The following is a 27,982-nucleotide window of genomic DNA, read 5'->3' on the forward strand; positions in this document are numbered from 1 at the left end:
ATATTATTAGCCACATGTGCGAAGTCTTCTGTAACTTAAAACTTTCATGACTCTACAAACTCTTGAACATCGTCACAGCTATTAATATTATATGCCATCAGACAGAGATCTTTCTATACATTAATACCCTCTCTTCCACGACCTCATATATGCTGCTTTCCACATACAAAGGCTTTAAACAGTGGGAGAATCAGTATAAAATTACAAGATCTGGAAATACTGAGATCTATGACATTTGATATTTTCTTTAAAGTCTCAGTCTCTGGCATCATACAATGAGGTAAGAATCATGGTGATAATTACAAAAAAAAGCACCTAGCACAATATGAGAAAAATCTGAAAAAAACCCTGCCAAAGGTTTTCTAGGGGATCAACAACACAAATTACAATAATTCAAAGTATGTAATGTAGAAATTCAAAGTTTTGTGAGGCATGGTTGTGCCTGACTGAAGTTTCTGAGTGCTTGATCAGTGCTACAGACTATTACAGACATATAAGTGTAAATATGAGAAAAAATAGTTGCCTGCATCACTGACCTCACTATCTAGAAGGGGAGCACTGTCTCCAAATTTCTCAAGAGCCTCCCTAAACAGACAAAAGCAGTGGCCAAAAGTTTGAATTTGATCGTGGAGACAAAAGGGGACCTTAAATTATTGAAGAAGTGGTTTGAGATTTGCTGAACTGTTGTGTCATCTTAACATCTGAATGAACTTGTCCCATGTATCTAGCCTGTTCACGCTACCTGAGGACTGCAGTGTTTTGCTGGATGTCTTTATTATCTGGCAATATATAGCAATATACAGAATTATTGTAGCACTCTAAGGACAGATATCTAATCCCAAACCTAGCTTTACTGAATGTGAAAAACCAAAGTCTTATTTTAGAGAATCAGTCTTTTAATGAATTTTAAAGACAAGTTGCTCACTAACAGCTTGTTGGCGTGCTCTACTGCTTTCTTAGGCAGTTGCTCAAGGGGATTTTCAGAAAGCGGTTATGTGCATGCAGCGCTGCAAAGATATGTTGATGAAATTGCCAAGAGAGGTAGGTGAAATCATCCCTTCTTTATCATTCCAAACTTTGAAAATCTGCTTTCCTCTTTATATATTAAAGAATGACATATACCATAAAACATTTTGAAAAGTACTGTGAACTGTGTATCTCTTCTGTGGTCTTTTTCTGTTGCTTTTTGAGATTTTCTTACTAAAAATGTTGTATGAAAATAGCAGGGTTTTTTTCTTCAAACTTAATTTTTTTTCTTGTTTCTCATAGTTCATCATTCAAAATAGAATGATAAAACTCTTCCTAAAGAATGAGAGAAGACAAATCAGCAAGCAAGGCAAAAAGATTTCTAAACTGAATATGCCAGCTGCATGCCAGCTGCATTTTACATATTGCATCTTATATATTGCTTCCTCATTTGTTCCCATGTAAACTTTTGTCTGGAGACAGATGGGACAAGAGAAGAGCTGAGTTACTAAGGTTTTGATTTGCAAGTCTATCACTGCCCTCAGTAATAATCTTCATGAAACTGTAAAGCTATGAATAGAGGCTTCCCATTGCACTAAACCGTGTTCTCTGTAGTTCTTGTATCACAGAACAATGTCTAGAGAAAACAAACTCTAGCATATGCACACTAGTTCTTTGTTTGCAGAGATAGAAGTCTGATATGTTTATATCAGAATAAACTTCACGTCTATTTTCATTTGCTCACTTTAATGTTTTCCCAATATTTAGGAAACATTTTGTTCCTCTCTTTGTGGCACAGGTAATGGGCTTTTAACCAATTAAACTCCAACAAATTTTAAACTGAAACTGGGTTTTGTGATCTGCAGGCCTTGTTGAGTGCATCTGAGTGACAAAGTCAGTTGCAGGGGTCTAGCTTTGATTTGAATCATAAGAGCAGAATTTCCCACTGTGCATTGTTGAAAATGCTCACTGGGATCTTGGCACTACTGTTCCTCATTTAATTTTAAATTAATCCCATACTTTCTGCTTAAACTTCTCTATTAAACTTCTCACGATGAATGCTCTTCACAAACCAGGAGCACTGATGCAGACAAGGAAAATGCTTCTGATCATGAGAGGTACAATTTACTTGTGGTTTAAAGAGTGGTATTTAAACAATGAGAAAAAAGGAAAGAGCTATTGGTTGCTGGGTGACTTTTAAGTTTTCGGACTACTAGGTAGCAGTCAGTCCTTAACTATTCCAGGCTCCCACTGTACCAGAGAGCACTTGCAGAGCGCTTGCGCTATGGTCATGTATGGTACCACAGATCAGCTGGAGAGGATTTGCAGCTTGTGGATCATCAGTGGTCTATGAACCATAACTGGGAACTCTTGCCGTACAGGGTGAACTGCCACAATTGTTCCAAACACCTGTTGTTCAGAGAGGTGCCAGGTTTATTGGGATATTTAGTGTTACACTTGATGCCTGGAACACAGTCATTCACTGAAATAATATTTTAATTATCTTTTAAAATACTTCTTTTCCAAGCATGCAGGTAAATGAGTGGGGCATGCCACAGTACGCCTACAGCATTACGCTGAACACTTTGCATGAAACCTCTCAATACAGTAAACTTCCTGTTCTGGAAAGAAATCATTCACAAATGAACTTATGAAAAATAAGGGTTTCACATCTGAGAGTGATCATTATTTCTGTTCATGCATACTGAATGTGCTTTTGTCTCTGAATTGTAATGAAATCATAAATTTGAAGCAAAATGTTGTGCTACCTCTCTCATTCTTGCCTGAGGATTTGAAATCTGTAGTCACTTGAAGGAAGCATCATTTATGCTTGGAAAAGAAAGTTTCTGCAGAGGCAAAATAGTTGTAAGTGTTGGCAGTATATTAGCATATAAAATGACTTTTCTGTCTCTTCTTTGGACAACATATGACAGCTGCAAATAATTTCAAAGGAAAGACAAATTGTTATGAACAGACATTGTCAGGGCTGACTGATACAGCAGAAAGCAATAGTGCTCTGAATAACCAGGCATTCAAAAACAGTTGTCTCCTAAAACTTGTATGTGGATGATCCTTTTTTAACCTCTAAGAGACATGCCGGGAAGAAACCTACCATGGAAGATGTATAGTCTTCTTACCTTAACTGTGTAAAACTTTTATGTCTTTTTTAAAAATCAAGTTGTAATATTGCAGGTTTTCCTCTCAAGTTTTAATTTTTGTTGTTTACTTTACACAGTTCTAGTGCTTTCAGTTTGGTATCTTGAGGAATTATTCTACCTTGTCTGTCAAGAATCCTGCTGTTTTGCACACCTCAACTGGTTAATGATGCTTCCCTTTCCCACACAATTATGATTCCATTTTAGTCACGGTCAATATCTGCTTGTATAAGGTCAGAAGTGATAATGGTGGATATATCTTTAAAGTAAAAAGCATTCTAAATAACTTGAGACTGGAGTGTCATAGATCTAATGTTGTTTCTACAAGAATGTTATAGGAGTCTTTTATTGCAGACCTGTTACCTGTCAATCCTCTGCTACAATTTTGGAGTGGAAACCTATGAATGGAAGAGGTATGAACAGAGCTCCTTCTGGCTCAGGTAATGTGCAAAAGCAAACGAAATAAAAGCCTACTTTTGAGATCTAAAAATATGTGTGAAGGGGAGTGGGAGCAAGGGAAAATAGAGGTTTGATTAAAGATGTGAGAATACAAAATTTTAGGTGAACAAAATTAGCTGAGCAGATACTTGGTGACTGTCTTACTCTGCTGCCTAACATTTATGCCTGCTTTCCACATCTGTTTTCCTGTCATTGGAATGAAAATTGTCTTTCCATGGTTCTCATTAATTCTCTCCCTAACACTTCTTCCAAAGAGATTATTTTTGTGAGGAGGCTGCTCCCAGTTCTTGTGCCATTCATAAGTGATAGTGAAGGGATCTGAAAACTTCAGAAAAGAGTAGGTGGATTCTTCTGATTGGTTTTCAATGGATTTGTTTTAAAAATTAAATATTAAACATTAATTTCTCATAAAGGAAATGTTCATTGAGAGCAAGTCCTTTACTGATGAAAGACACAAACATCAAGGTGAAAAAGAAATAGAGATGGTTTGGGTAGGATCCAAATAAGTAGTGTGGTACTACTAAGGAAGAAAAAACGTAGGCTCTTGGGAAGAGTATTCTCGTGCCAAGGTCACAGCCTTAGCTCAGAAAAATTGTGGGTTTTTTTCTTTTAAATAGAAAAAAATGCACAATATCTGTTCAACTTATCAAATTCAAAATAGTTATCGTCACATATGTTGTTAAAGAGGATTTGTAGAAATACTTAAAATTAATTACAGCTGGTGCTTTGGAGATTACTTTGTATTTTATTCTTGTGGAAAATGAAATACCAAGTCCCGATGACAAAATTTGAGGAAGAAATAAACCTTTGCAAAGTGCAAATAATTATTTGGAGAAAGAGATGCAGCTCCATCTAGTGGGTTAAAATTCCACTGTACTGAGAATAGATTAGAACAAATGCCCAGTTACTGTTTTTCTAACACTTCTTCGTTCACAGCGTTTGCTGTGAGTCAGATCTGGTTTTGTGGCATTACCACTGCCTTTTCTCTTGAGTGGTCCTTTGTGCTGTCATTTAACTTTTCAAAAAAGAATGGGGAATCATGAGTCCCAGGTTCTGTTTCTGTCTCTGATCTTGATTTGCTGTGATCTTGAGACCAGGTCACGTATAACCTGTGTGTATGACTATATTATATGTCAGGTGAGAATGAGAACACTTGCTTCGTCAACCCCCCTAGAGTTAAAACTGATAAAGCCTACTGAAATGCTTGAATAGAAGATGTTACAGAAGGTGGTGCAACAGATTGAAGAAAGTGATTGAGTCCAATTTTTAACATGAGGATGTAGAAAGAAAACAAAATTTTCTGTTCTGTGGTCAGAGAGAGTACTGAGATTAGTTTGTATGATTTATGTGGTTTCTGACTGGTTAAGTGGGAAAGAACAGGAATGTTGCACGTATCAGAAGATTGTCTGAATTTGTTATCCCATTTAATTCTAACTTTCGCTTATCATTGATAGTCAGAGTTATGACATTGGGAAGATGGACATGGAGTATTCTGTTGGCAAGGAAATGCGGGTAAGAAATAGAGAAATTGCTGTTTACAAATTGGAGGATTTTGTTAGTGTGACTGTTGTATCATCAGCTTCTGCTGTGCCAAATCTGACCAGTGATTTCTTTGGCCCGCTCTTTAGGACTCTCTGCTATGAAATTTGGCAAAGTTGCAAGGTCATTTGCTATGAGTGTCAGTCTGAGAGTTCAGTCACCGATGGGTGCCCTTAAATCACATTCAAATCTAATGTTTTACAGAAATTAAATTATAGAAAGTAAGGCTGAGATAGACCCTGAAAGGCCATTGCTTCTTCCTTTCCTCCTCTTCTTTCAAGGCATCATCAATTGCATCTGTGTCATTTGACAGATGTTTGTCATTCATAAGCCTGTTACTCCTTTTGCTACCCACAGTGGATATGGAGAAGATTTTAATCTCTTCCTCTTTATATAAATTATTTATGTATTTGAAGGTTATTATCATTTATATCTTTTTGTTGTTTTTTTTTTCTCTCAGTGAAGTTTGTACCTCCTGTTCCTTCAGTTTCTTCTTTCATTCTGTTTTTTCCAGATCTCTTTTTCCTTGCTACCCTTGGCTTCTCCTCTGAACTGTAGTTGATTCATGTTCTGTGTGAATAGTAGTGCTGAACACTGGATATACTTCAGAACTGAGCAGTCACTCTATATGTCTGATACCAGGCAGGCATTCTTTTGACTCAAGGAGCTTTTATTTTTTGTGACCTTAATTTTTAAGTCTTTTGTATTCGTATGTATGTTCATCTGTGGCTCTTCCCCCTGGCCCCAGCCCCTGCTCTTCAGGCATTCAAACTTCCTGTTTTTTTTTCTCTCCAGGCTAAAGTGCTGCGATTGTTAGCTACAGTCTGTTTCGAGTGGGATTGCAATCTGTATCTTGACAAGGCATTGAAAGCTATAACCTTGGCAAATCAGGTAGTAACGTCTTACTGTATTTGTGGTGAGCAATAGACAAAACTCAGGCATTTATCAACATAATAATATGGATCACTGTGTGTTATCCTTGACATCAGATAGAGGTGTGTTTGCTTTGCTTTGGTTTTCATACTCACGTTTTGGTGTTCCCAGCTTTTTTATAGAGAAATATTTCTTTGCATGCAGATGTAGAGCTGTCTTCCTGCCTCAAATCTATTAACAGTGAGGTCTTCTGTTAATGATATGACTAACATTTTTCTGTTGTGTATTCATGAAAACTGTCCAGAATAAACTACAGCGTGGTCCACCTGAGATTTATAGCAGCTGTTTTTTTATGCACCAGACCTTTTGTCTTACTTTGAGTTATAATGGATATGTCCATGCTACATTTTGAGTCCACAACTTGTTACCTGTACAAATACTTGAGCAAGCACCAAACAGAGTTCAGTTTTGAAAGCTGTGTAGCCATGCTACATCAGTCTTATTTTAAGTAATTAATTTAGCTATTGGACTTTACGAACACGGTTGTATTTCTTCTGGAACCTGAAAAATGAGCTGTATACACATACCAGCTAACCTGAAGAAAGTTCATGTATCTCTAAGCAGTCACTACAGTGAGTTCTTTTGCTCTAGTACAAATTCTATTTCTTATATAAAGACTTGGATTAATTTTGTGCTTCTGTCTTTTTGGGTTAGCTAGAGTGACTTAAATCTGAAAAATTTGTATTTGTCTTTGGTTGACCATTTTAAAATTTCCATTATCTGTTTCATACAAAACAAATTTTAAGTACAATTACTTAAATAAGTATAATTAAGTATAAAATCCTGTTTTAAATGAAAGCTCAGATTCGGTTTTCTACATGCTGTTAAAACTTTCAGACAGATGATGATGCATGTGCTGGTGAGATCAGAATAAAAGGCAGTGTATTTTAATAATTCAAATAACATCTTACCACAGTATCTCAGCCCTTTGCAGTTTTTATTGTATTTACTTTCACAAAAGCTTTTGAGGTGGAAAGTGTTTTTATCATCATTTTGGTAATGTATGTTTTGATATTGTGTGAGGATATGGAAAACTAGAAAAAAAAATATTCTGGAGTCCGAAATGTGCAGTGTTTTAGTGAGGGCTGTAGTATACAGTCTTCATTATTTCCATTTGCTCCCATTGTTGTTCTCTGCTAAATTTTGTATTATTATAAGCTACTTTGAATTCTGCTCATTAATTCTAGAGTAAGCCAGCCAGTTCATACATAGAAAAACAGGAAATGTTTGTATCATTCAGTATTGTTCATCTTCTATTTATAAGTATTGAAAATGGGCCACATCAAATTGAGAATCTTGTATCTCTTGCTTTCATTGTCCTCATGGCCTTTTGGCAGTGTAAGAATGAATAATGAAGATGAACATTGCATTTAAGAAGAAAATATTACCAGTTGGCTACCTGTTGCTTCAGTCATTAAAATCAAACTGAAGAATGTAGTGGAGTGTCTGTGATGTACTGGTATCTGTCTGTGTTATGAATGTGCTGGACTCTCGCAGGATCCGTGTTCTACAAACAGCTGTCCAAGTAACGTATTGTTTTTCATTGTGCAGGAGAATATGCATCCAGCGGGGGTTTTTTTGAAAGTTAAAATTCTTCTTAAAAGTGGAGCATCAGATGAAGATATCAACTCAGGTATAACAGTTCTGTGTAGGTTTCTTAGTAAGATCATATGACTCCATATCCATGAAGATGGACTTGAGTTGTAGATAGAAAAAAAAAATCCCTTTCTCGTATGTTTTAGAGGAATCTTCATTAGTGAAATGCCCTTTTGGTTTTCGACTATGAGACATAGTAGTCAGTGTTCACAGAGGAGTTATCCAGGTGCTGATTTAAGTTTGAATTAAGCATGACTTTATTGAGAATTTAAATAGACATGCTGGAAATAGGGAAGGGTGAAGACTTGGAAGCTTGTTAGACTGAGGACAGTGAAAATCTAGCAATGTAAAGGTGTGGTTTATTTTAGATGCATGTCTAAGATTACTCAGAAAGGGTGAAGGTGGATTGTCTCTTATGCAGTCAGCATAGAAGAAAGGCTTGTGAAACACTGCTGTTCTGTGTGTGTGACTTTGCAGATTTTAGCCAAGAGACATCAAGTGCCAGTCGGTGCGTTACGGAGTTTGTTTAGTTTATCTAGGACATATAAACTCTTTTCTCCTTATTCCTCAAACTTGTCATTTGAAGAGAACTGATTTTTCTGTTGACATGAGAGGAGAAGAAAGTTTTTTCAGGGAAACTTTCGTGTAGAAAGGGTAATGCATCAGGAGAAATTTATTTCCATGAATAATGTAATCTTAAGGAAGAGAGGCTTTGTACTCTTCATGGTTGGAAAGCATCAGATATGTAACGAATGCTCTGAGAAATAAATGTAGGATGAGACAAGGAACTTGCAGAGAGCTCACAAATAGTTTGAATGCTGCCAGACTAGCAGGAATGGAAAGTCCACTTTGGATTGCTCCGAATTTCAGCCGGCTTTCAAGTGGACAGTATTCAAAACTTAACATTGTAATAGTTGGCTTCTGTTTTGCAGTTTGAATTGTGAAGCCATAGTGTTACCTATCAAAAAACTCTGCACATGTCTAGTAGCACTAAGACTCCAGTCAGTTTTTCAAGCAAGTTAATTAATAAGTGGGTATCTGTCTTTTCTTGCGTGGCTGGCAGAAAAGAATGTTGTGTCCATGTGCTGCAAATTCTCTGTCTTTTGAGTAAAGATTCCTGCTAAGTTTTAGGCATTTGACTAAAATCTTGTATTGTGCACTTGTACACAGCTACCTTATAAATACTTAACAACTCTTAGTCCTGTCCCTGTGTGTTCTCTGATCTCATCGAAGCTACAAATGTATACATCTTGATATTAACCATCCAGCATGGTCTAGCAATTTTTAAACTTTATCTGAGTGGCCTAAAACTGATACCTACTTATCAGTACCAGTTAATTCAACAGCTGATGTTAAAGGCATTAGGTTTAAGTAGTTCCCATTGCAATGTGATACCACCACACAGCCTGAACACTGACCTCAGTCTTAAATGGTTCCTGCTGGATAAGGATGAGACACTGATGGAAAGCAGCTTGAGGCAAAAGTTTGTGCTACTAATGCGAGACAGAGGGCTTGAATTCCAGGTCTATCAGTCTGTCACCTCTCTGTAGTACTACAGTAATTGTACAGTGAAAGTCAAAGCACAATAGACATATTTTATTCTTCCTTTTGTTTAGAACTTATGTATTGGTTTGGATTTGGTGTTGGTTTTTGCTGCGGGCATGGGATTTTGGTTTGATTGATTGTTTGTTTATTTGTTTTTTTTCCCCAAAGAAGCTGTAAGAGGCGAATGGTAATTTGAGCAGTTAAGTGTATTAAGCTGATTAAACAATCTCAACTGCTTTGTGTTCTGTTCAGCTGTTTCAGAATTGCTGCATCATGAGATGTCTCTAGACTTTTATTTGAATACTGTCAAACTGCTGCTGGAGCATGGAAGGTATGAAAGCATCGCTAAGTGGGGTGAACACTATTTGGGTTTTGTAGTTGTTCTTTTGTAAGCAAATAATATCTATTGTACAATGATGCTTTATCTTAAATGAAAACTCCCAGAGGTAGGTAAACAATTTTGAGGGGGAACCTGTCTTTTCTGTAGCAAGGGGATACAGATTATGGCAGCAGCAGAACAGGGTATGAAATAATGTTGAGCGGCCATTTGCAATGCTGTAGCCTTATTTTAAGGTTTTCCCTATGTATTTTTAATGTATGTCTGGAATTATCTGAATGATATCTTTCTTCCATGCTAACTAATAAATCTTCAGAATGAGAATTTGGAGTCCTAGAATCATTCTTGTGAAAAACAGTATAAGGTTGAACAAGTTACTGCAAAATAAATTGAGACATGAAATCTCACGCTCTTGAATGCTCTGTCATGATTATATATGTATATGCTTCTATCTTGCAGTAAATTCTTACTCTTTCATTGTGAGGAGTAAACTCTTATGAATACTGTGGAACAAGCATGTGCTAATAGGAAGTTACTACTGAAAGATGAACTGCAGTAAATTCATACCTTGACTCACTCAGTGTGATTGTGTGCCAGTAGCATTAATTAGAAACATGCTGTATGGTGTGAATGTTATTCTTTAGAATGGAAAATTAACAGCTCTTCTTATGCAGCCTCTTAAAAATGCATCTGTGTGAATAGGGAATCAGTTGGTTTTGATTTTCTGAAATCTGTTCCTGAACGATTTGAATCTTCACCTGACTTTGGAAAAATTACCCTGTTCCACATCGAGTTCCTGTTGCAGAATAAGAGGGAGCTGCTTGCTAAGCAAAAGGTTGAAGAAGTTATTATAGGTCTGTATGCATCTTTTGCTGCTGTTTACTGAAAGCTGAATTTAGTTGGCTGAAATCTTGAGTTCTGATTTTCATGTTTTTTGCTTATTCTCATCTTTATTTGTGTCTGTTTTCCCTTATGTTTCTTTTGCATGGTAACTTTCAATTTCCATAATGAAAGACAGTCATGATAAAGCTCAGGGTTAAATTAACTTGCTAAACAATTCTTCCTTTTTAGTGTAGACTGTGTGTGACTGATTAGGAACATTTATCAGAAGTTCTTTGTGATGTTAATACTTTGTCCATCCAGCCCAATGTGGGTTTTTTTGTCAGTATTAAAGCAGGTTGCATATCCTTGTTTGAGCAGCTGAATAATGGTTTGTTTTTCAGGTCTGCTGCACTTGCAGCGCTGTAGTAATTTTTGACTGTCTGATCTGCTGGAAATCAAACCATATTATATGTAGCATCAAGCTAGGTTCAAGAGCCACATTTATGTTGGGTGGTTTGTGGTTTTTTTTTCAGCAGCAGGATATGAAACTCTGGGTCCTGGCTGAAACTATTGCTGTGTCAGTGTTGTTTGTTGTAGACTATGGGACAGTCTTTCTCAGATAGTTCTTAGGTGCTTCTCAGTGTGCTGCTTAAAGTTTTTGTAAAGTGATGATTTGCGGTATCTTTTCAGGTCATTATACTGGGAAACAGCTGTTGCCTGAAGCCTTGAACCAGCTGCACATCATCTTGTGGGACAGAGCTGCCAAACATTATGAGGTCTGGAACCAAACAGTAGTGTTGTTATTTGTGTCGGTGAAAATGAAGATAGGCTTTTTCTGACCTCTTTGGTATGTCTGTTATTGGTTAGAGTGCAAGCTGTTACTAAGATCCCTGTTCCAGTTTGCACTAGTTTTATTTTCATCCAGCTGGGTGCTGTTTTCCATTACAACAGCAAGTTTCGAGTAGCCTCATCTCAAGGTTTGTACATGGGGAACAGTTATGGTCAGAACTGATCAGCAAAGGAACCTGTGCAGCCCATCGTTTTGGTTCTGTCCTGGAACGGTGTCCTGGTTTTGGCTGGAAAGCATGCAAAAACCTGAAAATATTCTTTACATTGAGCTGCTTATTTTGTGGTTCCTACCCTCTGATGGTCACTTGTTGCTTTAAGGAGCATGAATTTTTATCATTTGTATATTGATTTTCTTTTTAGCCTATATAAAGTAGCTTTGGATGCCAACATTGTATCTTAATATACAAGTTCTGTTATTCAAATCCAAATACCTTCTTATTCTTTCAGTATTTGAAGATGAGCTCGTGTTCTACTCTTATATTTCTGTCATATGCACGTTTCTTAAATACATAAAGAAAAACATGTGCCATTTTATTACTTCTCATCTGTGAGGTCAAGAATGAATTTTGCTAATGACACAGCTTCCTTCCTCCTAATTTTAAAATAAGTTCTCTATCCAAATTGGAACTATAGTTGGGAGTACCATCTTCAGCATAGTGCCATCAAGTTTCACAGTCTAAATGGGATAAACACGTTTGTCTTTTTCTCTTAGTTTCAGTTGCTTTGTATTATGGAGGGAGAGGGGGTTTTAAATAATATTTCTGTTCTGTATTTAGTCATAAGAACACCTTTTCTGGGTCAGATGAATGACACATCTAGTCCAGTGTGCTGTCTTTATAATGGCCATAAGAATAAGGGAAGAGTAGGAATAGGTAAAGCGTCAGTTCTGCTAATGGGTGTTACCTGTGTTGTGGGATCAATGATTGCTCTTCTGGGGGACATGTTACACTAGAACATACTTGGTTATCTAAATCATTCATTTCCTATGAACTTTTTTTTTTAATTAAATTTGGGAAAACATAGACAGTTTAGGTGATTTGGATGGTTTTGGTATTTTTTTTTAATTTCTTAGGCAAAAAACTATTCTGAAGCTCTTCACTGGTACAGTTATTCTGTCAGCTTCTACACACCTGGGCAGATAGATCAAAACTTGGCTAAGCTGCAGAGGAACATGGCTTCTTGCTATCTTCATCTGAAACAAGTTGACAAGGTATATATATGTATACATATTTATTTACTTATTTATTTTCATTGGTTTTGTTTTTGTAGTTATGTCATTGGGACTTAATTTACATCTTTGTTACTGTACCTCTTTTGCTTTGAGAGAGGGAGCTGTGTCTTTGCCTGTCATGCATCATCTGGCAAAGAGACGTAGTTTGTCATCTTAGCTGCTATGGGGGCCTCTGTATCACCTGCCATTCTAATGGGAGAAATCATCCACAAGCCGTGTGACCATGCCTTGGTGTATCCGGTTTCTTCTCAGGTTAGAGGTCCTCCTCTCTTCAAGACAGGTGAACCCTGATGGGAAGCGTGTTTGATGTGTCTTAACTAGAACTTCCCACAACAGTGTGTTATCCCTCACCTCTGCAGACAAGTGCATCTGCTTTACCTATCTAGGCTTTCTGTTTTGGGGGCGTTAAACTTCGCAGTTCAAAGTGACGGGGAGTTTATTTTTTCAGCATTCTCAGGGCTTCTCTTGCTTTCTGGTTCTATAGGTCTAATTTTGAGGAACTGGCTTTTTCCTCAGTCTGGTTACTGTTGGCCTTTGGTGCCATCTTCTACTCTTACCACTTTTCTTTCCAGGGAAGACGTTGCTAAATCACTCTTCTTGAGTAATTATATTTATTATATATATATTTTAATATTATATCATATATATATTATATATAAATATCAACAATGTAGCCGTTAACATTTTGGTATCTCTTTAGCTCTCTTCTGTTGCAAATTATATTACTGATTTAAAGATGTTATGTACTGATTTCCTTGAATCTCTTCTTTGAATAGGCTAAAGAGGCAGTTAAAGAAGCAGAGAGGTGTGATCCAAACAGCATCTTTACTAAATTCTGTGTCTATAAGATTGCAGTGATGGAGAAAGATACTGATAAAGGTAGAACTTGAAAGATAAAAGGGTCCACTACAAGGAAGCAGAAGTGCTGAATATATTAGAAAATACTAAGCAGATTTGGACCTGTTCATCTTGAGAAAGACACAATAGAGGGTAGCTAGAAGAGGCATCTATAAAGTCATTGAACTGTCAGGCTGTAAATGTAAACTGTCAGAGTGGGATGCTTTTTGCATACAATATGTAAGATGCGGAGGCCATCGCCATACCTGGTGCTGTTTGGATGGAGCCTCTGGCTAGGAAGGCTCTAATCTTCTCATGGGCAGAAGCTGTAGTAGCATCCCAGGGTGAGAATCATTGTATACTTACTGTTTCTAATATTTTGTATGCAAATATGATGTTAAATGAGCTAAATGAACCTTAACGGAACCATTATAGCTGTTCTTCATTTCTCTGGACAAATAGAGCCTGAAGTTACCAGAAAATACATGAATTACTGAGACAACTTACAGATTGACATTTCTCTGTAGATTCTTCCTTCTTTATAATGAGTTCTGCCATTTCATATTTTAATGATAGTCTTAGCTCAAGAAATGAAAATTGAGAAATACAGTCTATACTTACTTAGAATACAGAGTAACATGCAGAGCTTATTTTCTGATGAGTTCTGTGCCAATTAATTGTTCTCTATACATCTTTTTAATGACAGCATAATTTGCTCACATAATGTAGAGTGGGAACCACAGCAGAGTGTGAACATAAAAGCAGCAGCACCCTTAGCGTAAGCCAAGATGTGGGAGCTTGGAATCATGCCCAGAAAATGTATTAGAGAAAGTCTTCTGTCTTTGGTGACAAACATTTAGCAGAACAAAATTAAGAGTGTGAGATAGAGTTTCATTTGTATGGCATCCTTGTTTCCTTGGATTAGCTTGGAAAGCCTTTTGGCACCTCTGTAGGAAGAAATGCATAATTCTGGAGAAGTGCTGGTAGGGTCAGGTTTTCTTGTCTTGGTTTTTCATGCTAAAAAATAATAAGTAAGTTTATATTTAATCTTTCATAGGTTGTTGAAACAGTAGAACTTTCCACCTTCCAATTGCTTCTATAAAAAAAAATTATAATTTTTCCCTATGTATATTTCAGCTGTGGAAGCAGTTATTGAAATGGGGAAGCTAGCAGAAAAGCTATCTCAACATGAAGACAAGCTGAGAGTGGATGAAAATACAGGCACTAACCTCCTGAGTTTAGTTGCCCAAATTGCTTTAGAGGTAGAGCAGATAATGTTGTGGTTACTTTGCTTTATTGATATAAGTGGGACAGCAATAGCCTTTGTAACCTGGCCTGCTTTCAATATTTATATGTATTTTATGCATTTCTAAGTATGTCATGCTTCTATGACCAAGGTCTCACTCAAATGTGTTGTGTAATGCAAACGAAAAATTCATTTCATGTATAAATACGTTGTATTTTTTAATATTTCTTCAGGAAAATAAGGGGTTTCAAGTTATTAATGTTGGAAATGACATGATGTATTTCTGTAAAATTCTCCTCAGGAAAATGTTACATCTTTTTCTGCCTCTGGGATTTGATCTTTGACATGCGAGGGGGAATGTGTGTACAAAATACACATAAGTCAGTGATAAAAGACTGAAAAGTCACTTGTCCCTCCTCTTTGCTTCTTGGTTGGAGACTTGAGTGGTGTCTGAACTGGCTGATTACAGTGGCATAATTAGAAGAGGCTTTTGGTTGCCTTTTAGGACTTTGTTCATGACTCTGTAAGGCATGAAAGCCTTGCCAGCCTGTACTGATCCTGTTCTTGCCATAGGCTCTTTGTGCATGGAATCGTATGTTCTCTCCTTATGGTTTTCTCTTGACTCTGAGGCAATTCAGTGCAGGGTCCTTTGTTCTTTTTCCTGCATAGACTTGTGGAATATGCTGTTGCTTTGGGTGGGTTGGTTGTTTTGTGGGTAACGGAGGCAGTGCAGTTTATACAAAACGTGTTTTAATTTCTTTTCAGAATGAACAAGAAGTTGTGGCTATAAAAGCTTTGGAGTATTTGTCAGAACGTTTACGAGACTGTCGACAATTATTTGCAGCTTTAAAGTGAGGATTTGATATATGTACAGGGGAAGAAATTTTTCTTGTTCCTTTTTCAAAAAGAATTTATTATATTGAGGAAGGTGGAAAACAGAGTAGATCAAAGATTAGTTAGCAGTCTTTTTGGTGCTGCAGATGTACCTCAAGCCTGAGCTCTTAATATTTACAGATATTCCAAGACTCGCAAGCAAATAGTGTTAGTTGCTTTGCATTTTATGATTAAGCTGTGATTTGAACAGATGACCAACAGCGACTAATGAGATTGCAACAATGTATTTGGTGAAAATACCTGTTCATTTGTATCCTCTGATACAAATCTGACAGTGGTATCTTATTGAAATATTCCATCATGTTTATAAAACACATATTGTGAGACAGATGTATTTATTCCAGTATTTGCCAAAAGCCTTTGTTAAAGTACATTTATTTACTTACTATTTCATGATTTAGCAAAGTGATATACAAAATAAGGCAATAGGGTGGGAAATAGTATAATCTTATTCTCAGTTTGATGTTTTGGATTCTTCTGTGAGTTCCACAGGCTGACAGCATGGGAAGAAAAGTGGGATCCTTTCTGGAAAATGAGGACATTATACACTGTTGGGAAAAAAAAATCTTGTTTCTTTATTGCTTGTTTTTCTCGTATTTAGATGTTTGGTTCGTCTTACGTTGTCAAAGGTCGTGACAGAAAATGAAGAGAAAAAGTGAGTGCATTTGCAAAACCATTTTCTTATGGTGAATTTGAGGTACAAATGGTGTAATTGGTTTTTTTGCTGGGTTTATTTTCTTGCAGAGTAATCAAGAGATTAGTTTTTATGCTAGTAAAAGGTCCACCCAGATGAATTCCAACTTTACTAATGACATCACATAGGAACATCTTTCCTGTGTTTTAAATATTTGCTCTTTGTCTTCCTCTTTTATTAATGCGTAAGACTGTCAGGTATTTTTGATGGGGAGTGTGAGCTAAGCAACCTCTTTAACTTTGACACTAGGATATGATACCTTTCAGAGGTTTTGAGTGAGAATTACAGAGTGGGACCTTCCTTGCTGAAGACTAGCCACTTTGCAAATGGTATGCTGGCTCAGAAGTAGAACTGTACTGCTGGATTTTGAGTGTCAAGTAAATAGTGTAGTGTCAGTGGGGTTTGAAATTTAACCTGCAGCCCCAACCCTGAGAAAATCTCCTGCTGCCCTTCTGCAACGACCTTCACTGCTGCAGATCAATAAAACTTTTTGCAGCCTTAGTACTCCTTCAGCATCTTCAAATGCTAGAAGTTTATAATGCTGGAGATGTCAGGGGAAGAATGATTATATCCGTAATTACGGAGATGTTGTATTCCAACATAAATAATGTGTTCTGTTGTAAGACAGTTAAACAAACATTTTCTAAAACTTAATTTTTCCTCCATTCTAGAGATGAAGATATCAGCTCAATGCTGACTTACTTGACCTTGGGTATGCTTTTGTTTTATTTACATTTTCTGTAGTTTTTCCATCTGTGAACATGTTATGATATGATCAGGTCCATAGTAACCAAATGTTTAGACTCCTTATTTCAGTTTAGGTTCCCATCTTCCCACTGAAATCAGTGGAAATTAGAACTGAAGATTCAACAGTGTCGTGAAGTTGGATCTCAGTGCTACAGGTTTTTGCTACAGAAAACTTGCAGGCTAGCATTGGAAAAACTGTTTCTAGTAAAGCCTGTGCTTGGGAGCTTCTCTCAGACAACAGGGCAGTTTCTTCTAGGCAGTTTCCCTTTAATCCTTCATAAGGCCATGTATGCAAACAACAGATACTTGGGTAAAAGCCACAGCCTGGGTGGCCTCAAGTGACAGGCTCCTACTCTGACTCCATTGGCAAGGGACAAAGTTAGTATCTTTAGTAGCAGGGCTACCACAAAAGGAAGAAGTTTGGTTTTGTAAATTGAATTAACAGTCTGAGTTTTTACTGATTAATGAAATGGCAGTGGTGGTCTTTGCTGTTTTAGCTGTTTAAAAGGAAGCATTTTTTAAAATTAAGTTAATGCTATTTTTTTTTCCCTGGAATGCTTAGAAAACTGCAATGGGTAATAGCAAATTGCTGACAGACAGGATAGGCATGTCAAAATTGGTTCCCACTTGTAAGTTGTGCTGTCCTTTGAAAAAGAATTGTCTTGTTTGCATTAGAAAAGGTACAGGAGTTTTACAGAGGACTTTTCTCCATCAGAAGAAATACTTATTTACACTAAGGCTTTTTTACCCCCCTCTTCCTATCTTGGACAAGAAAGTTAATGAAATGGTAGAACTTTTCCACACTAGCCATTCTTAGTGCAACTAGGAGAACAGAATGAAGACTAGAATTAAATTAATTAAAGTTCCTTGAAGAAAGGGCTCAAATGTGTTATTAGATCTAGAAACCCTCAGCTTTTTGTGAAATTAAGTAAAGCTTCTCTGCATTAGACTTCAGTGTCAGTAAACTTTGAAGAGGCAGTATTTGTTGGTAGCCTTATGTATCTTATCTAAAATGCTGTTTGAGGCACCTTTTGATGTTTCTTGTAAGCCTTCCTGGTCAAGCATATTAGATTTAAGTTGTGAGAATAACTATTCATCAGGAATCATATGGGAGTTGTGGAAACTTCTGTTTTGTAGTGTAGTTATTAGACTTGGAAATGTTTTTATTCTGCTCAAAAAATGTTACTTATGTTTTGAACAACCCATTTTCTGCAGCTCACAAGAGACTTTCTGAGTCTTTCACAGAAGAGAGTTTTACAGGAGACATGAGGATCTTTGAAGCTCACTGGTTTAGAAGAGTTGGTAGGTTGCCCTCTCAGCTAAACTGAATCCCCTCCATCTAGACAGACCTTAAGGAAGAAAGAAGTGTTTAAATGTGTAGTAGATTTATAAAACTCAGCACTTTTGGCAGTCACTGCCTTGACTAGTCTTAAAGCTATATCCTGCTGCATTTTCTGTCTTCTGAAACTATCTGGTATGTTTTAAGTCAGTTATCAAGACAAATACTTACACAAGGCCTATTTGACTGGTGGGATAACTGATACATTATTCCTTTCACCGCAGGAATTGTTGTGTGTGTCCATGATACTACTCTTAAGAGTTCACCATTTTCCTCTTAGTTAGCCCTTTACTACCAAGACTCTGTTACAGAAGTAAAATTTAAGATCAGGCAAATAGAATAATGTTTTTCTTCAATGTCTGAAAAAACCTGCTGCTAACAATAAAAAAACTTACTGTTGATCCTGAATATGCGTGTTATCATGTAAGCAAAATAAGAATTGGGAAGTTCAGGTGGATACTGTTGTGATTGGTGCAGGATGAACTTACCTCTGCCACCCAGATACAGTCCCTTAAACAGTCCTGGAGTTTGCTTTGAACTACGCTATGTGAAATCTAAACAGCAAATATTATCATAGATAAATTGTTTCCTAGTGGGAAATGCAGGTCCCATGGAGGTGTCCTAAACATTAACTGTAGCGTGTCTCTGGATCCTCATTTAGTAGTCTTTGTTATGCTTTTTTTGGTAAAGGAGTCAGTGCATTTGCTGTGTATAAATGAAAATACAAGTGTAGGGTAATGGGTTGAACCAGTTTTTCAGATTCTTGCTTCTGCCAGAGCATGCAGGAGAGAAAATACTTGAAATCAGTTAACAGAAGATGTCTGCCATGATGAGCTTGTGCACACATCCTCACGATGTAGACATGCTCCAATAAAGAGTAACAAAGGATGGAGAGAAGCGGCAGAAGTCAAATACAGTAACATGAGTGTGTATGGAATCTGGGGTGACTATGACCTTACCAAGCTTTCTCATTCATAGAATAAACAATTCAGAGACTACAAAAACATGTCCTAGGGAATAAATTAATGTGAAAGTTAGAATCTGCAAAGTCACTGTAGAATCTAATAATTTAATTGGGTCACATTCTCATACATAAATGGTTTGAATGTCTTTAGATAGCTCCTAATCAGAATTGTGTATTTAATTGCCATGTACTTGACCCTGCTGGGGTAGAACCAGAGAATATTTCAAAATGTTGTGTTTGGGTTTTTTTTTAAATATTTTTTATTTGTCTTGGGAATATTGTTCAACACTTATTCAGATACTAGTTTTGTTTACTAACAAAAGAAGATGCTTCTTCCAGTTCATACTTTTGTGGTTAGGGTATGTGGTAGAATGAATATTTGGTTATGAAGAAATTAAAAAATTTGCAAGCATGAATAAGCTGTTTTAACAAATCACTAATAACGGTGTTTCTTGCTGTTGTTAAATGAGCTGTTGATGATAATTTGATTAAGAAAATGTATTGTAGAATCTGAACTGCCTGTTACTAGAGATTAGATGGGCATACTCATAATACTGAAGATTTTTATTCTAGGTCTCCTTTTTTGTGTCTTTTGTTAGCTTGGAACTTAGCTGTACAGTTCAAGGACTGCCCTGACAAGATGAGAGATTTTTTTCTGCTTTCTTTCAAGGTACGTACTCTTGCTAATAGTATCTCTGAGGAATATTGTCATCTGTCTAGTTCTGTTAGAAGTTACACCCATATACCTTGTGTCTCTCTGGAGACATGCTTGTATGTGCTTAAAATGGAACACTTGTCACAAGGAGATTGACTTGCCATACAAAGTGTAAGCATTATTGTCATATTTTACATTCTGTTGCTTAAAAATGTCATAAGAAACTTAGACTTCAATGAGAACTTTCTAAAATAAATGGATTCTGGTGTTTGGAAATTGAAATAAAAAATCTGAAAATGAATACAAACATGTTAAGTACTTGAGTCCTAATCTCCATGCAGAACTTATACTGACACTGTCAGTTTTGTATGTGTTTGTAGAGAGGGGACTCCAACACTGTTTTACACTTTATATTTAAATAATCTTGTGTAATTGTACAAGTAAAATTACAAGATGAATACATACTATTCATGACTGATTATTGAAAGTGTCATAGAGGAGACTCAGCAATCATCTGTTCACAAGCAAATTGCTTTATATGGGCAGAATTCTCAGTACCTTTTTTTATTTTTGGTGTCAGTTTTCCCAGTTTTGTCCTTCTGACAAAGCTGTTCTAATTGCTCAGAGGACATGCCTGTTAATGGCAGCTGCAGTTGATCTGGAAATGGGGAGACAGCAAGTAACACCTTCTGAACAGGTACGGCATTTCTCTGCTAGCTGATTCTGTATGTATTAGTGCAGCATTTTTTTCTTTTGATCTTGAAGTCTCAGATTTTTTTCACTCAGGACAGGATACTAAGAATATAAGCATGGGAACCTTTCATAGTTAACTAGAATCAATGCACCTAGTACATTCCAGACAATTTTAAATGTTGGATTTCTGTAAATTAGTTGATTTCAGTGGATTTGTACAGATTTATATCAGCAAAGGGTCATAGCAATACCTTCTCTTAGAGGAATTTCAGTCTACCTTATATATTATGTAAGGAGTCTGTTGCTAAACGTGGTTGATCAAACAGGTGATCACTGCATTTTTTGTTTTATGCTGTTGCTTAAAGTAGTTACCAGTATGGTGGTGATAAAGCTCACAGGTTTTTTTTGTGCTTACATCCTTTTTTGTGGTGTTCTACTTACTGTGGTAATAAGATTAAGGAAAGTGTACAGTGGTTATGGAGGAAGTACGGAAGTCTGCTATACAGCGATTATTGTAGAAACTTACTTTTGTGGAGAGCAATGCACAGCAATTTGTGTTGTGGGATTTAGTGGTTTGTCAGTCTCAATAGCAGTATTTTATGCTTGGGAGCTAAAATAAATGATGTCCCATAAGAACCCATATGGTTCTTTCCGGACCAATGGAATGTTCAGTGTGAAGAGGCTTTGTCTGAGATGTGGAGGTCTTTGAAAAAGAGGAAAAAAACTCTAAAAACCCCAGAACAGTAACTTGTGTAGATGATGTACTAATTAGGCTGATTCTTAATTTATTTTATAGTTAGGTGTAAAGATCCTGTAAGTTGTGACATGTATATGTCTTTTAAAACTATGACAAAAATAACTTCTTAAATTTTGTGAAATAGATGGAACTTTTGACTCAGGCCCTTCAACATCTCCAGGCATGCAAGGAGATATGGAAAGTTCTCAAATTAACAGGTAAGCTACAAAGTGTGTCTGTTTAGCATGTGTAACTGTTAGACTTAATCACTATATTCATGAAAAATACAAGGCATATGGAATTGCTGTCTCAGCTGAAGAATGTTATGATACGGCAATATGATAAGAGAACTTGGCAAAGCCAACTGCTGGTTTTTATATGTTGTTGCAGGGTTTTTATTGTACAGGTGCTGTGAAGTGTGGAACAGTCTTTCAGAGGGAAGCTGGATTGACTGTTCTGTCTTAACTGTTAAGAAATTCCAAGCTTTTTGCTCTACAATGGAGTTGCTCTTGCACTGGTTTAATAGTTTTACTAGCCTCTTTACATATAAGGCATTTAAGACTACAGAAAGTTTTGCTACCATGCTTTGAAGTGCCAAACCCCATCCTCTGTTCCCTGACTATTCCCTGTCAATTTAGATCAGATATTACTGGAGACTGGTGTGCTGTCAGCCAGCAGTTGAGATACAGAGTGACTGTTAGCGTAGGGGATGCATGCTTCACTTTTTTGGTAGTATATTGGTAGAAGAATTCCATTAGGCATTCTTTGTCTGGCCTATGGTCTGGTTTCTTTTCAGTTATAGGTTTGGGACACTGTGGAATTTTCATTGTAAGATGCATTAGTATTTAACTTTTGTCAGGAAATTTACATGCTGGAGGTTTTTTTCCCCCCATAAAATTTCAGAGTACAAGGTATATGGTCTGGATTTGGGATTCTCTTTGCCCTTTTGCACTGAAGGCAAGATAACTCAGAAAGACTTCTTCCCTTTTAATTTTCCATCCTTTAAATCCCAAAGGGTTGAATATCTCAGGATGGGGACATACTGGAGTTTCTCCTGCAGAGGTTTGTAGAATGGTAGCGTGGTGCTTCCTTCACTTCTTCACTAGGCCTTATCCAACACGTGGGCAAGTCTGTTGCTCTGGAGGAAGCTGAGAATGTCTTTTAGATGTAAAAACAAAGGTCTTTGTAGGTACTTCAATAAAAGATAGTTTGGTGTTTGTTACAGGTTTACACCTTCCTAGCAGTTCTACTGTTCTCCCACTCTTCTTCTGTGTTTAAGGTTTCCTGAGAGCTTTTCTACCAAAAAGTGGACAAGTCCTATAGAAAAATTTGAAGCTGATGATAAATTCTTTTATAAGCTGACCTTCTGTGAGCTGGTGGCCTTGAGTTATCTCTTTTTCCAGTCTATGGTAAAATGGCTTCACCAGTAGCTATTACTTTGCCTAGGAGGGTTGCATTAATTTAGCCAATTACAGGCAATCCAGATTTGTTTTTTTTCAGGGGAGGCATGGTGATCGATGGGGTTGTGCTTTGGACATCTGAGGTTTCTGTCCAAGACTGCTTTAGAGTTCCACTCACTCTGCTGTTAAATCTGTGTACCGTAATGGTTTTCCTGCCTGTTGGAAGCAAAATTTGTACCTTATGGTACGCCATATGACTTTAAGAAAATGAATCATTACATATAGGCAATTCTGTCTCTTCTCTAGGAGATTTTGCTAAAGACCCAACAGACACATTGTTGCTGCTTTATGAATTTGAAGCAAGATCCAAACTGAATGATCCAACGCTCTATGACCTTATGGAGTCAGTATGGGAGCAACCACAAATAGAGGTCAAGACGCTAGAAATCATTGCGTGTAAGGACTGCATTTGTATTTTCATAGTTCTTCAAGTAATGAAAAACAGCTTTTGTTCCTCTTTCCTGTTCATTTGGGGTGACCAGGATTATCATGTATTGTGCAGCATGCATAAAATGAGTCTAACCGTATATATTTTGTCCTGAAGCAAAAGTGCTTAGGATCTCAACAACGTTAGGAGATCCGTGTTTTGAAATACTGTATTACGTGGATGATGAACCAGAAGTTTGTGGCATCCTTCCATTGCTAGACTCCCAGACATTTGTGTAGGTTGTGAGTCTGGAAAAGATGAATTTTTACAAGGTCCAAACTGGCAAAGGCCAGAGAATGATCCTAGCTGATTCATGCCCCAATACAGAAGTTTTAGGATGTGGACTTCGAGTAGATAATGCAGTTTCAACTTAGTGTAGTTAATTTGTAAATAGCACTTCTCTATATTGTACCATACTTTCATCACAATGTTCTAGTCACGCCTCCTTGAAAATCTAGAGTAGGATCCAAGGAAGATGAGTAACATTTAAAACTACCACGGCAAATATTTGGAGGGGGTTCTGTAGGATTGCATAAACCCCTGCTTACCTCCCTTGTTTGAGGGAAGATACACCAGGGCTTGGAAACACCATACTGACATCCCATTCCCACCTAATTTTTCCATCCAGATTTTCATGTTGAAGGACACAAACAAAACTCTTACCTTAGACCCCTCCTGACATCTTCCCCACCCCACCCCACCCCCTATTTTTGGGTTACTGCACCAGAAGTAAACAGCAGTGAGATTATTTGTAAATCATGAAATCTACTGTGTTTCTGCCTTACTGTCAGTCCTCACTGACAATGTGCACAGTAAGAAAGTAGTAGAGAAGCACTAACTTGTGATCAGCCCAGGCATTAAGCAAATCTCTTTTCATTTGTTTATCACAGGGATCTGGCAGTATGCTGTCATTGTATTTTAATGACCAATGAAATAAAATCCTGGGTCTAGTAATTTCTTTCTTCGTCTCTATTTTCTTTTGCTTTTAAGCATTAGCAATGGAATCTCCAGCTCGGTATCCTGTACTGTGCAAGAAAGCTCTCAAGAGTGCACTAAACCTTCACAGAAAGCAGACTGGCATTGATGCTGTGAAATTTAGGTTAGTGATATCACATCGCTTTGCCATGAGCCTGTGGCTGGAAATGCTGACAGGGGATAAAGCCTTCAGTCTGAAAAAAGTGGATTTTAGCTTATGTGCAAGGTTCCACTTCTCACTGCCCAACCAATATACCTCCCAAGCATGACTGTCTAACAGATGTGTTAAGTGCAGTTTGTTTTCTTGGCATGTTTTCTGAAACAGTCATATTTCCAATAAATGAATCTGTTGAGGAAGGAAAATTAAAATTGGATCCAGAAGTTTTCTGGCTGTTTCTTGTGAGGAAGGTGTTAATTTCAAATCTTGCCCTGCAGTAGTGAGCTAGGTATTTCAAAGACAATCAAGTGAAGAGAAACGAAGGGCTGACAAGAAAGCCATGAGTTGTAAGTTAGTGATATGGTGCCATAGTACCTGTATGATTTATTTTGCTGGCTAACTGTCTCTCTAACAGCTGTACCTTATGGAATCTAAAAAACAACCTGATGTGTGTCCTTGTCTCTCACTTGTATCCCATAAAGGATTTTTTGCTTCCTTTCAGAGTTCCTTGCAGTAACCACTGGGCAAAACCAGCTGCTGATACTGCCTTTCACACTTCACACTGAGAAAGACCTGTTTTCAGAGAAAATGTATTTGTTACTGATATTCTTGAGGATGCTGCCTACTTAGTTCTTGTTGGTGAAGTTAGAAAAGATACTTGCTCCTGGCTGTCATGTGTGGCACCCTAGAAAACACTGTGTCTTTCCTTCTGTGTTACTTTGGAGCCCAGCAATGAAAATAATGAAGTACTTGCTGCTTTTGGCTCTTTTTTTGAATAGTTTGTAAGAATGAGATCTGATACTAGAAAAATGTATGTTTCTGCTATAAGGATGTGAATGTAGTAAGCCCCAAGTTGGACATGTCTGTCTGACAATCATAAGAGACCTAAGTTAGTGTGCTGCTGATATTAAAAAGTAGCTGTTTGTGCACATATTTAATGTTTCCTCTTCTGCTCTGTTTTGATTCTCAGCAAATGCTTACATAGTTTGATTGATCTTTCATTGCCGGCTGGATTAACGGACTTGGATATCTGTGTACTGCAGGAGGTGTGGGACTACTTTGAAGATGCTCTGAATGTAGTGAGCAGCACAGTAAGTTGAACAGGAAAACAAGAGATTGGGAAGTGATGCTGAGCACATTTTAAAAAAATTCTCATTGGACTGAGACTAATTAGTAGACTGAACATTATATAGTGTTATATGTGGAGCACCTAAGACTTCTTCAGTAAAAGATACACTGAAATTACCTCAAAAGAAATGCCTCTTGAATATTTATGACTGAATGACGAATTTCCTTGGATTTTGTAAGGGCTTTCTTAGAGACATTTAAGGCCAAATTTTCAGTGCCTATTTTAGAATCTTCTTGAGCTAGAACATCCATCTTTCGTCCTTGCTTTCTACATTCTTACACTGAATATATTTTTTTAAATGCAGATTGCTTTTCCAGATCAGTTTAAAGCCAGCTAAAATTTGGATACCAGTCTTGCTTTTTTTCCCAGCTCTGTTTTGTTAAATGTATTTGGGAACTTAGTAAGTTACTATTTTTTCCACATAACTAGAACTAGATTCTTGTGGCACTACGTGTCTTGTTTCTGTGAAGACAGGTATATGGAGAGTAAAATCTTTATTTCAGTAAGCATTTTTGCTGCTCCTTTCAGGGCTGAAGCATAATGCTGTATAGTGAAGGCAGTTGTACAGAGGAAATCAGACATTTCCACTTAAAATTTCCTAGGTAAAACTCAGTTAAGGAGTATTCCTGTTCAGGACTAATGAAGCCAATACTGTGTTTCATAGCTTCATTCCATTGTATGGCTGTTTCTTTAGTCAGGTTTGAATGTCTCTCCTTCTGTAAAGGTGGCATAAAGATACGCTGTTTCTGACTTCCCCAGAAAAGAATGTGTCCGCAACCATGCCTGCCTTTCCCTGAAGTTCTCATCTATAACTTTGCTAATGTCAGATTTAAAGTGAAGAGTCTATTTTCTGATGAGCTGCTGCTTCTTGTTTGCTCCACCAGGATGCTTACCCAGAGATGGAGATACTTTGGTTGATGACAAGAGCCTGGAATACAGGAATACTTCAGTATACTGTTGGTAAATATAATGAAGCTGAGCAGTGGTGTGGATTAGGAATGCGTTTCCTCAGTCACTTAGGACCTCTGAAGAAAAGCTATGAAAGCCATGTAAGTGAAAGCAGATGGATTTGAGGATGTGGGATCGGATGTCTGGCTTGAATTTGAGATATGCATCTGGGTGAAGAAACCACTGCAAATGATCTTTAAAGGGTTTTAGGAGAAGCGTGGTACCTAAGTATTTTGGGAGAGCTTGATGCTAAAACATTTTTTCAAAGTGAGGCCAGAAAATATTTGATAGGCAATAGAAAGAGTAATGTAGCGTCCTTTTACGGGAAGGATCGTGTAGATGGATTACTGAAAAAAACTATTTGTGGCCATGGGAGAACCCTTGTACCTTGCCTTCTTTCACTGAAGTCAAGGTGCTGTACCGGTTTACTTAAATCAGCTGTTGTATGATCTGGTTTTTTTTCTAGTATAATCTAATGTCTTGTAAAAAGGGTTTAAGCTGATGTGAATAAAATCATTGTAGCTCATCTTTTGAGGTGTAGCTTAGCCGCTTCGTGTGAGGGAGAAATTTCAGGGCTAGTATCTCTGTAGAAAGCAATGACACTTTTTCTTACTCTGTCACAACTAAGCTTCTCTCTACAGTTTGTGGCTGGTGCTCCTACCTTGATTCAGCACAAGTGCAAGTGTGGCTGGTGTATGCAGTCATTGTTCATTCTCTTATGCACAAGCTGAGCAATCAAGAGCTGGTTGCAACTTTTATACCACTTTAAGTACATTTGTTAAGACAATAAGAACTGAGATCACGCCCTTCCAATCTCAACCATTCTGAAATTCTGGGAATAGGTTTATTCACTGATGTAAGACTCAGCTATGAGCTTATACTTTATGTCAGTATAAATAAAACTACCTTTGTTAGGTTGCACTGATTTTAGTATTTTTTTCTTAAACCACTGTAAATCTGAGCCAGAATCTTTGTATCAATCTGAAATTTTAGGTTTAGAAGGTGGTGGTACTTCCACCTATTCCTTTGCTTTTGTTCCCTGTTGGTTTGTTGTATTATCTAATTGAATGTTACAACTTTATCTATCGTTGACAACTGTGGTGCTTATATTCTCCAGATGATTGGTCTTTATAGTGAGGTTCTGGACAAATTGGACAGAGCAAAAGGGTTTCTTCCAAATGAAGAATAATGACAGCCACAGCTACAAAAAAGGAGGAAGCAGTCATTCTTGGACATGTTCTGATGAATGAAAGAGGCTGATAGCTCTGCAAAGGCATGGGGTCATAGGAGCAGTGGAAAAGAGACCAGGATCTCCTTGTTGGCAATTAAGTTATGTACTTTTTGGGAAGTGTTTATAAATGTAACTGTTTTCCTCTAGGAAATAGTTTTCGTTCTCTGGAGTATTATAACAGTTAGAAATAAATACTTAATTTTTTCATGAGACATGTCTGCTGTTGTGTAACAGGTTGGTTTAAATACCTGATTTTAGTAAAGTGACAAGGAGAACAATAAAAGTATTCCAAGACCAGGCATCCCCTCTGGATGCCATAGCTGCCTTGCTACATAAGTATTTATCAGATTGTTTAGTATTCAGTCCCTTTCAGTATGGACAAGAATTCAGAAGCTGTTTGTCAGTTCCACAATTTAG

At 37.2% G+C, this 27,982-nt stretch overlaps 1 protein-coding gene across 5 annotated transcripts in view; it reads left to right on the forward strand.

Annotated features, from left to right (window-relative positions):
- The window catches only part of TEX11 (testis expressed 11), a 32,957-nt gene extending 4,975 nt beyond the window's left edge, over positions 1 to 27,982 (forward strand). For 3 of the 5 annotated variants that reach the window (XM_037407852.1, XM_037407849.1, XM_037407850.1), the window contains 21 exons: positions 961 to 1,041; positions 3,477 to 3,562; positions 5,036 to 5,093; positions 5,916 to 6,011; positions 7,605 to 7,686; positions 9,447 to 9,525; positions 10,234 to 10,385; positions 11,044 to 11,129; positions 12,275 to 12,412; positions 15,282 to 15,367; positions 16,012 to 16,065; positions 16,776 to 16,816; positions 18,067 to 18,153; positions 19,754 to 19,824; positions 20,390 to 20,506; positions 21,384 to 21,456; positions 22,945 to 23,094; positions 24,116 to 24,224; positions 25,228 to 25,348; positions 26,271 to 26,435; positions 26,976 to 27,982. In XM_037407852.1, coding sequence (XP_037263749.1) covers positions 961 to 1,041; positions 3,477 to 3,562; positions 5,036 to 5,093; positions 5,916 to 6,011; positions 7,605 to 7,686; positions 9,447 to 9,525; positions 10,234 to 10,385; positions 11,044 to 11,129; positions 12,275 to 12,412; positions 15,282 to 15,367; positions 16,012 to 16,065; positions 16,776 to 16,816; positions 18,067 to 18,153; positions 19,754 to 19,824; positions 20,390 to 20,506; positions 21,384 to 21,456; positions 22,945 to 23,094; positions 24,116 to 24,224; positions 25,228 to 25,348; positions 26,271 to 26,435; positions 26,976 to 27,065 — 2,022 coding nt within the window. In that variant the 3' untranslated portion in view covers positions 27,066 to 27,982. Of the gene's footprint in view, positions 1 to 960; positions 1,042 to 3,476; positions 3,563 to 5,035; positions 5,094 to 5,915; positions 6,012 to 7,604; positions 7,687 to 9,446; positions 9,526 to 10,233; positions 10,386 to 11,043; positions 11,130 to 12,274; positions 12,413 to 15,281; positions 15,368 to 16,011; positions 16,066 to 16,775; positions 16,817 to 18,066; positions 18,154 to 19,753; positions 19,825 to 20,389; positions 20,507 to 21,383; positions 21,457 to 22,944; positions 23,095 to 24,115; positions 24,225 to 25,227; positions 25,349 to 26,270; positions 26,436 to 26,975 lie in introns of those variants that run through there. The other 2 variants (XM_037407851.1, XM_037407853.1) reach the window with 2 other exon arrangements.

This window comes from Falco rusticolus, chromosome 14 (genome assembly GCF_015220075.1).
Source record: "Falco rusticolus isolate bFalRus1 chromosome 14, bFalRus1.pri, whole genome shotgun sequence".
Lineage (NCBI taxonomy): Eukaryota > Metazoa > Chordata > Aves > Falconiformes > Falconidae > Falco > Falco rusticolus.